Source organism: Amphibalanus amphitrite, unplaced genomic scaffold (genome assembly GCF_019059575.1).
Source record: "Amphibalanus amphitrite isolate SeventyFive unplaced genomic scaffold, NRLGWU_Aamphi_draft 000069F_arrow, whole genome shotgun sequence".
Classification (NCBI taxonomy): Eukaryota; Metazoa; Arthropoda; class Thecostraca; order Balanomorpha; family Balanidae; genus Amphibalanus; species Amphibalanus amphitrite.
The window spans coordinates 270,371-280,923 of NW_024881565.1; the positions used below are offsets into that span (position 1 = coordinate 270,371).

At 46.1% G+C, this 10,553-nt stretch overlaps 1 protein-coding gene across 8 annotated transcripts; it reads right to left on the reverse strand.

Annotated features, from left to right (window-relative positions):
* Positions 1-1,209: 1,209 nt before the first annotated feature.
* Positions 1,210-8,894, reverse strand: LOC122378989. 8 transcript variants are annotated; one of them, XM_043360774.1, is made up of 8 exons: positions 8,723-8,814; positions 3,939-6,448; positions 3,537-3,636; positions 3,136-3,248; positions 2,749-2,859; positions 2,293-2,507; positions 1,808-1,976; positions 1,218-1,605 (listed from the first exon to the last, which is right to left on the reverse strand). In XM_043360774.1, the coding sequence occupies exons 2-8, from the start codon at positions 4,165-4,167 to the stop codon at positions 1,280-1,282; spliced, it is 1,263 nt and encodes a 420-aa protein (XP_043216709.1). In that variant the 5' UTR covers positions 4,168-6,448; positions 8,723-8,814; the 3' UTR covers positions 1,218-1,279. The 8 variants fall into 7 exon arrangements, 5 of the variants coding, with proteins under 5 accessions (XP_043216713.1, XP_043216712.1, XP_043216709.1 ...); XR_006256109.1 differs by having other exon boundaries at positions 1,210-1,584; XM_043360778.1 differs by having other exon boundaries at positions 1,210-1,584; positions 8,723-8,894.
* Positions 8,895-10,553: the final 1,659 nt, after the last annotated feature.

Genomic DNA, 10,553 nt, shown 5'->3' on the forward strand with positions numbered 1-10,553 from the left:
CGGCTTAAAACGTGCAGCAATTGATAAGACCAACAGTATATGTGTAGAGTACCTACCTCTACCTCGAAATTTCAATATCACTGACCTATAGGGTTCTGTTGATTTTGCGACCTCAGACCACCAGCACGGCAAATCATCTATTTTGTCAAATTCGGGCTCCTAAACATTTTGCTACCCAGCAACGCAACTTTACGCCTCAATCGCCGGCCAGCGCAGCATAGGCATCTTTGCTATCTACGTTGTTTGCGCCTGCAGTAATACTGTACCGCAATAACCATTATCTTCATCTTTCACCCATAGATGGCAGTAGCAAAGCGCCTGCATCTATGCTGTGCCGCAGTGCTCTTACAATACGAGCTGAGCAATGAGCATTGAGCAAGCAAGTGATATTGAAATCATAGGCGGCGGAACGAGGGGGGCACCGGAGCACCGTGCCCCCCTTTCATGGCATTTTAACATAGGCCTTTACCCAGCCAACAATAATATGCGGGGCCCACGCTGGCAAACCTCGGGCAAGCCCACAGAAACACCTTGGGCTAGCCCAACCTCTAAGTACGTTTCTGCTCGGCGTATGACACAAAAACGCCAACCAAAAACGTACTTCAGCCACCACGGGGCCCTAGCTGGCATGCCCGCATTCAGCCCACGTTCTGACGCACTGTGTGGGCTATGCCCGCGTTGCGCCATGCCACTTCAAGCCACCGCAAGTGTGGCCCCACGCGGGCTCTCGCGTCTCAATTGCGCGGGCTGCCCGCATTGCGCCCGCCATCCACCGACGTGTGCGGGCTAAGGTGGGTTATGCCCGCGCTGCACCTTGCTCTTTTGAGCCACCGCAGGTGTGGCCCCATGCGGGCACCGGCAGCCGGGTAACGCGGGCTGCCCATGCTCAGCCCTAGTAGCGTCAACCTTCGTACCGCATTGAATAACTGTGGGCCCAATGTGGCAGAGCCCGCATTTTTGTGCGGGCATGCCCGGATGTTGCCCTTATTGCCTATAGGAATTCATAATGGCTCTCAACTGTGGCCCCATGCGGGCATGCCCACGTGGGCTAGCCCACCCTAAAACGTACCGGGCCCCATATGGGCTGCACGTCGCTAAGCCCAACCTGGCAGTGGCGGTTCCAGCCACCTCCCCCCCCCCCCCACCCCCGATCAGTGGCGGTCGTTTGACCGCGAGCTTGCGCCTCGAATCATTTGCTCAAACAGTTCGTTCTGACATTGTAATGTATTGCTCAACACTTGACTATACGTATATACACCGCCGCGCTGGTATCCTCCATCTACCATTGCTCCATGGGGAGTTCAGCCTCTTCGGCTTCAGCCTCTTCGGCTTCAGCCTCTTCGGCTTCAGCCTGGCGGGTTTCGAAGTCAGGCTGCCGGACCTCCAGCGTCTCGAGGTTCTCCACCGGCTGCAGTGGAGGTCGGTCGGTCGGGGCCTGGCCTGCCACTGACGGGCCAGCTGCCTCCTTGGTTTTTGAGAGCCTTCGGAGACGTTTGCCGTTCCGATCCCGGCTGCCGGAGAGCCAGAGGCCCACGCACCTCCCGACGGCGTCTCGGTTGGCGCCACCGCAGCGTCTCAGTGTCTCTGCCAGAAAAGCCACCCAAACTGCGTCATTATTTTGTGTGAACAAGGGAGGGATATGGGAGGGTGTACAAAGCACACCGATACATCAGAAAAGAATATACTGCATTTAAGAGACACGTGAAAAAAGAAAAAAAGCGCTCCGATGAATGGCAAACGAAAAGCAAAACATCGATAGCAAAAGCAAACATGCACGCAAATACACGCACACACAAGCATCACTCACCGCAGATAACGTCGAAGAGGACGGTTTCCGCTATAGCCCTCTTCCCATTCTTCCCTTTCAGGGAAAGGTGCTCGGACAGATCGGCCGACACAGTGCCGCGCATTACAGAACGGACGTTCCGCTCCAGGTCCGATCGGGCCATGGTGCAACACGCGCTGAGTTGCTCCACCTGGAAATGAACGCCAAATGATTAAGAAGTAAAATAACGCATTGGCAAAAACCCGTGACCTGATTCACGATCGAGTTATACCCCTACCGTGCCCCTATAATTTTTTTACGCGATTCACGTGATGATAGCTTGCCAGGTGAATTCTAAAATTTTGTTTTATCCAGGGAATAAATCATGGGCCAATCTGAGAAAACTTTTTGAAGGTGGTAGTCTTCCTTTAAGGGCACGTTTACTCCGGAATCATGTTGCTATAAATATTGACTTTTCCCCAAAATGGAACACTACAGCACTACTAAAAAAGGTATAAAATACTTACCACCTCGTTAAAGAAGGCCCTCTGCGAGTGCAGCTGCTTGTCCAGCTCATCCAGCTCCGCAAGGGTTTGGAGTGGCGCCATCCTCCGGGGTCTTGTCTGGGAATTGGAGATCTCCGCCCGCAGCGCTTCGATGTTGGCTCCGTTCTGTTTGACGACGTTTAGTATGCCTTCGACCGTCTTCAATATCTTCCCCAGAATGACAGTTTGACGAGCATCTAAAAGGAAAGTCACGATAAACTGAGCAGCACAAACGACCAGACTGGAGTTTTGGTCTTATATGTTATCTATGATCTTATCGATAATAAAAGTAGGCAAACAAATATCATTAAAAAATTACTACCAGTACAATACATACAACTATTCATTGTTTTTGGTACATGCTTAAAATTATTGTTGCACTATTTCCGGGATCAGTTATGTCGCAGGTTCTTTTACAATGCATGCAGGTGTACGTACCTGACGGCTGTCTGGGAGCACTCGTTGGCGTACTCGCTGGAACGCTGGCGGTCTGGACACTTGGTGATGAATTCGCAGGCCTACTCAGGGAAGTGCCTTGCCCCCCAGAACCTGTGAATGAATAACGAAAATAATAACAGTTTATTGTAAATTCCATCAGTGATGCCAACAAAACTACATTCAATCTGGAGCCAGACGTGAGTTAAGGTCAGGCTTACATTAGATCCCAAATTAAAAATATTGAAAGCTTATAGCACGCGAACCTGACCAGCTATTCGATGACGCAGAAACACATTACGCACTAACAACAACCGAGGCAACCACACTGCTCTCTTTCTCCTGATTGCAAAAGTCAAGTAGTCTTTCGATGTTGAAATATATGCTTACCGTCTAAGCCAAAGGTTCGTGGAGCGGGTGGTGGACGAGAAAGTCCAGTTGGCTCCCTTCGAGCACGGGTTCCGGTTTCTTCATCTGAATCGTCATCAAAACGTGGATTCCTCCTGTAAAAGTCACATTGAACATGAATGTCAGTAAAATAGGGGAATCATTTTAACACTACCCACTGCCAGTACCCCCCCCCCCACACACACACACACACAGCTATACACAATCAAGTTTATCTGTTGTCTGCCTTATCACAGCTATAAAGCAAAATGCTCGAAGGTACGAAATGAATCCGCCCGAGGGCACGGCATAAGTATGCTCTTGATAACCAGGGAAAAACGCCACCTTCGTTCTTTAATATGCCATTTCAATTGCCATTCACTGGTGTCATTCCTGGATTTTACCTCCTTATACGGGTAGTTGCTTCGACAGCTTCAGCCTCGCTGGTGAGATCGCTCTCCTCTTCGGCCTTCTGCGCCTTCCTTCTTGCCAGAAGTAAATCATCTGCAAATTATTTGTGTATCGTTAATACAAAACTCAATGCGGTGAACTTGTGGAAAGCATTTGATAACTTTGCGTGGTTGGACAACGTAAATGTAAGACAACAAATGCACTTGCGTTAGACAGCCAAAAAATGATTTCATTAAAGCCGACCTGGTTGTGTCTCACACTTCGCTCGTATTCCAATATTCAACCATGTTGCGAGAAATCCCAAACCAGCATTTGGCGAGATGCAATCAAGTGTTCGGAAAGGGATATTTTCAACTTTGCCATGTGGAAAATTGCTTCTAACGATAATCACTAACCTGTAGCGAACAGTGAAGTTGCCGGGTGCCTGGTCCACTGCCCGGTCCCCGTTCTGACAGGCTCCGCGTGAGCCTTCAGGAGGCGGTCGACGGCCCCACTCGTCTTGCAAGGGGGCCAGAATACGAAGCCTCGCGGTTTTCGAGTCGCCTCATCTTCTTCACCTGACCACCATTTCTTACTAACGACGGCTACTTCGGGCGCGTCGGAAAACGCGACGACCCGAAACATGTTACACCTAAACGAAGGGATTGGAACATAACATTTTACAGTGTCACTCAATGGCACTGCAGGAACTCTTATAGGTCAGCGTGTTCCATCAAGGACATACACCATCAGATACTCACAGCACATACCATGATCACACACAGTGCTAAGTTGAGGCAGTATAATCAAAATGGTCATGGATGACTGGTACACACACATGATACGTGGCATCGAGACTACCGTTGGCTAGAACGCATTTCTGAACTACATTCATTGTGTCAATCGATACTGTTTCACAACACTGCGAGAGGGTGTGCACTTTGTAAATACCCAACTTTGATGAATCAAAAGGGTAAGTGTAGAATGGTTCGTGCGATCGGAAACGCTGTATGACGAGCACAGTATCGTCAGTAGTTTTCAGTATGTTTCGGATAAGTGCTACACAATTACCATTGACCAGAACACAGTTATCACCCACAGATGTCGACAGTGTCAGATTGCCTACAAGCTTATGGTACTGATTCTGGACACGAGCAGTGCCGTGTGGAACTGGACCATCCGCGTGTGCCTTTGTCAACCTGTGTGCTTTTTTCAGGACATGCCTACTGCCATACACATCCCTTTCAGCTATACGCTTCATTAGCTGGATGGCGGGGGAATTCGGGCGACGCACAGCTCGTTTGAGTTGGTACAAGTAGCTTTCATATGGAAAGCAAGAAACAGAATCCAAACCTCCATAAGTAACAGCGTCATCTGCTAAATGCACAAGGCCGTGTACATTGTAACCAACATATGCGTTCCCGAACAATATGCCGAAATTTTTCACAAATGTCACAAGAAGCTCTCCAGCATAACTAGCATGTTCCTTAGCCAACTTGTCCGATAACAATATAGTCATTGCACTAGAGTACAGCAAGAATAGGTCATACATTTCCCCGGGGACGGCTCCCCTGAGAACAATGATGCCTGTGTACAGCATAAACTGTCGGAGCTCTGTAGCTTTCCAAATTCGAAACTCATAGAGACTGCGAGGTTTACGGGCAAACTCGACAGGAATTTGCGAACGAAGGGCACACAGTCTATCAGATATAAGTTCTACAGTACGAGCTGGAAAGCGTGCTACTAAAGGGCCACATAGCCAAAGTCGTATCATAAGTTTCATCACACCTAAGCAGCACAGATGCATGTAGTCCAGAGGTATATTTCGGACCATGTCCAACGGCAATGCCAGAAGTGGAGAGGGCTCATGATGATGAGGCTCATTATTCATAGACTCAAATGATTGATGAGTTCTTCTGGCTGCATTCACTTCAGGGAATGTCAGGCGTCCAGAAACGTACAATCCTCTCGTCTCACATCGTTCACAAGAATAATAACCGGAGTGTCCTTTAATACACTTCAGAAATGCCCTTGCTGGTGCATCACACATTACACTGTCTAGTACAACTGTAAAAGTTTTTTGACCATATGCGAGTCCGTGTTCACATAGAGTCTTGCAGTCCAGGATAAAATCTTTCAAGTAGGCATGAAGAGGTGGTTTTTGTTTGCCACAGAACAGTGCTATTGTGAACACATCTTTGGAAACATTTTTTATCTTTCCTAAAATAGGCCACACCACCACTTGTGAGCTACGAAAAAGAGGTAAACCATCAATATTGACTTGAAGTTGAAGCGTGCTCACAGTTGGCAGATTCGGTAGCTTTTTCAACAGACCTCTTATCGTGTTTGATAGGCCAAAGAAATGATATTCTCCTCCACCCATGACAAGAGGCTTTTCAAGCTGATGCGTTGCCAGCAGGGTTGCCACATGTTTGGGTAAATTTAGAGCGGAGTGAGCACTTAGAATCAGTAGCAATGCAGTCAGGGCTGCATGTGATATACCATAATCAATCGCCCATGTAGCAATCTTGCGCCTCAGTCCAGGGCCACTAAGGTCACCATCAGAGTCTGCACACTCTTCATTGCCCTGACAGTCTTCAAAGACATCAGGTTCTGAATCACCATCAGAGATGGAACAGTCGCTCAAAACCAGGTCATTATCAAAGGCATCATCAACAATCTGATCCAATTCCTCATCTCCTCCAGCAAGCTCACACATCAACATGTCAGCTGGGACAGATTGAATTTCTGCTGTAGCCATGTTTGCTGCACCATTGGTGGCGACAGGTTGAAACTCCATCTTTCCATCTTCCTCGCCCTGCTCAGCCCGCATGTTTGTTGCATACTGACTTATACTCTGCTTATAATACCTGTACCGTGTGCTTCGGCTAGCTTGCTCCATCGGATCCGAGCTTGATTTATACACCTGCACAATAGAGGCAGGTGGATAATGAAATCATCTACGCACATTAGGCCCGTTCAAATTTTATAAAGTTTTTAGAAACCCAGCTCCCCTGTTTTCTGATTGCTATATGGACCAATAAATTACTTGCACGTGATTGCAGGACAGTAATAACAGCACTAACCATTTTAAATTGTTGCTGGATAATATAAATCTATATTATATAAGAGCGCCCTCATCTAAATTCAGATTTTTTTTGCAGTTGCAGGACCAATTTTTCAGAGGTGACCTCTCCCCTCTCCAGCCATAGCAGGCAAGGTATGTTTCAGTGCCCCCAAATTGGGCATTTTGGGAATAGATAACAACCAATGGATGGTCATTTTTTCACTGTCATTAATAATGACAATTTTTAATCTGCTGCTGCATATTTGCACAACAAATGCTTCTAAAAACACAAACAGGATGCAACAATCAACCAACTCAAAAAATAGATTGTGAGAGATTGTTACAGGCAACTTTCACCGGCTGACATTTGTTCTCTACAAAGTTGTTTGAAGCAGTGACATGAATAGACCTGTCATTCACTTAGCATTAGGGTGTGGCAAGACCCGGGGGCATCTTAGCATACCCGTAATGCAAGACGCCCCACTTGCAAGGGTCTAGGAGAATCTCTCTACCTCGCTATCAGTCGGGCGCACTGTGGTATATTCGTCCATTTATAGAAACGTTGCAATATTTGGAAATGATGACCCATATATAGAAACGCTTGTTCCAAATATGGAAACGCTACGTTTCTATATTTGGAAACGGTAGGTGCACGCTCACCTGTTTGACAATTAGCGCAAGCCCCTGCAAAAAAAGCTCAGTAAGTGGTTACCACCAATGGAAAGCCAGCATTCTGTTCTATAAATTCAACAATGGTTATGTTGATTCAATGTTGGTCCTGGAAATGCGACAAAGTTTTCTGTATAATTGGTGAAGAGGATGGACTGAAACAGTCTATATAATTGGAGAGAATGAAGAGAAAAAACTTCCATTAAGGTTCCCTTCAAATATGACGGCCAAAACTTGATTTTTGGCAGAATATTGGCTAATTTGGGCTAAATAGATGTTTTGTTTTGGCAAAATTGATGTGTCATTTTCACCTGAGTGCTTCCTTGATGCCACTAGATGGCATTCCACTATCTAGAAAGTTAAATACGCAAGGCAAGTGTTACGTCACTTTCGCTGTGGAGACCGCAATCAGCTGCTGGGCACAACCGCCTAAAAATTATATAGCAAAACCCATAGTCAAATATTTATATTTCGATTCGCCGCCAAACTGTTACAAACTTTATCTGCAAATTATATGTTCACTGTTAAACAAAATATTTTTTTCATATGAGCCCATAAAAACATTCTGATATATCCTAAAAGAAAAGTTATTTCATAAAGAAATTCGAATATTTGACGTCAGTTCGTCTCAATTCGTCAGCTGTTGCTGAGTTTGTAAGCTGATTAAAAATAAACAAACTTTTCAACTGGTAAGTTAGTAACAATTTTTGCTTTATAAAATGTGTAGAGGTATTTTATTATTATTTACATTTAATTTTATTGTTTTTCCATTAAAACATTTGTGACTATTATGTCACACCTATTTGAAACAACTGCGCCATAACCGTAAGCAAAATCTTTTGACGAGATAACATTTCTTACACAAAGTGGCTGAATAATTCTTTAGCTAATTGTGAAGGCAAAAATTAGGTTTATTGCAACTGGTAAGTTTCCAGACAAAGTTTGTAGCATCAAACTGGCAAATCGACGATGTGATTCAGCCCCATTGGCTTTAACACAGGGCCGTCAGCCAAGTGTGCCCAGCAGCTGACGACGATTGTATTTGACGTCACGACTTGCCTTGCGTATAACACATCTTGCTTTAAAATAAATCGTCCGGAATGATCAGCGCTTCTGAGCGTGTCCATTTATGGAACACAGTGTTTCTATATTTGGAAACGTTTGCAAATATAGCAACATTTTTATAAATGGAACGGAATTACCACAGCACACCGACTGATATTGCGTCAGCCGAAAATGATTATTTTGATGTTTTTTGATAGACAAAAGATCAGGCTATCAAACAAAAGCAAAAAATGGGTGCCGGGTGGAAACATGATCATTGTGCTGGTGGTGTGGAATCAAACCTTAACCGGGGTGCGCTAGACGACTCTCCCCTACCCTGACCCACCCTGAATCCCACCAGTGGATTGTGATCAAAATTGATCAAATCATCTTAAGCATTAGACATAGATGGAACCTTACCTTGTCTAAATACAACCAAGCTTCAACCCACGGTATATATAGCACTATCAAACCCAACCTTCCCTAACGAAGTTCGCGTGCTCCGCCCGCTACGCTGATCCTCAATGAAAAATGGCGGAAATGGCGGACCGGTAGTGGCTTGGGTAGTGGTGCATTGGTGGCGACGGCGTCTGTTCGCAAAATAATATTGTAAATGTAATAAAATAATTAAATAATAATGAATTGATTGAAACTGACTATATAAATTCATGATGAAGATTTTTGATGTCAATTTTCAATATTTTTTTATAAATTTTATACAAAAATGAAAAACAAATATTTCAGCTATGAATAAAAACAATTCACTAAAATAAAAACAACGCACTGCTCGGTGACATAATATCATTTTAAGGGAGAATTCAGCTAATTATTCTTGAAACCAACATTTCACATCTTATTTTTTTAATTCCACCACTATACCCGCGCGGGATGCTTTGTCCGGCTTGTCCGACGAACCCGCAGTCAGCCCACACAACGCCCGTGACGGAACTTTCATCGGGCAGCCCGCGCATTGCCCGTAAAAAAACTGCATGGGCTGAGCCCACCCTCTGCCCACGTTCGTCATGCCCATACGGGGCCCTCGTGGGCACAGCCCGCAGTCAGTCCATGTTCGCCATGCCCACACAAAGCCCTTGCTATGTCTGACGAAAAAAACTCCTAACTGGGGCTAAGTTGGGCTGCGCCCGACTCCTGCCCACTTTGCCCGCACTGTGCCCACGAAAAATGTTGGCTGGGTAGAAAGAATGGGACCAAAAGTCGGCAGTGCCCCCCTTTAGGTAATTGAAGGTGTTCCGCCGCCACTGATTGAAATTCCGAGGTAGAGGTACTCTACGCATATACTGTTGCTCTTATCAATCGCTGCACGTTTTAAACCGATTGTTCAGTCTGTGTAGCTATGACGGGCACTATAACTTTTCTTAAGCTAAGGTCACTTGGACGTAACCTGATGACCTAACCTTGAATTACCTAAGTCTGAAAGTTACGCAGCGTGTGTGAAAGAGATGTATGAAAAGGTGTGCCAAAAACGGCGGCGCTACACAACGCCGTTTTCGAGATATTTACATAAATCCACATAGGGTGTCCAAGCATCCCCACCGCCCGGCGCGGATAATTTTTTTTTGCACGTGCCGAGCGCACCTTTGGGGGCCACCAGGAGATGGATATGCTCAATAACTATGCTGGAATGCATTCTGGGTGGCCTGTGTAAATTTGGCACTTTGAGCTTGCCAGCGCTACCCGCCCTACCCGCATATGTGACACAGAGTGCAATATCAAAAGGTTTGCACGTGCACAGCACGTGCACCGTGTACCCCAGCACGCCTATTTGTACAGCACCTTAAAGCGCGTGTCCAGTAGTGTCAGTGTGCCAAATTTGGTGTGTCTAGGTAAAGGTTTTCCGGAATCGGAGGATGCCTCCTCAAAACATGTTTTTCGCCACTAGCGCGTGCATTCCGCACCCCCTGATGCCGAGCATACCATATGTTAGTGGTCGAACACTGGGACATGTGACCTGTGAGTTTGGCACCTGTGCCGCCCTTCGTTTGATTTGAAGCGTCGCTTAAAGGTTTTTGCCCTTTGTAAGTTTGTCGGCACGTGGCACGCGCCATGTGACACCGAGTGACATGTGACATCCATCATCACCTGCCTCAAGGAATTACCCGTTGAACGGTACCATCAGCGTCTCGATCCGATCATCCGTTTGGACGCAATTCTAATTGTATTGGCTCGATGACCTTCCAGAGCACGGTTTTTTGGCAACGTAAAATGGCGCCTTGTCGGCTTCACCTGAATG

Coding starts and splice junctions, on each gene's coding strand:
- LOC122378989 (XM_043360774.1), bottom strand. CDS start 4,167: ATGTTTCGGGTCGTCGCGTTTTCCGACGCGCCCGAAGTAGCCGTCGTT. Junction 3,249..3,536: donor GCAACTACCCGTATAAGGAG/GTAAAATCCAGG, acceptor TGACTTTTACAG/GAGGAATCCACGTTTTGATG. Junction 1,977..2,292: donor GGGCCTTCTTTAACGAGGTG/GTAAGTATTTTA, acceptor GTTCATTTCCAG/GTGGAGCAACTCAGCGCGTG.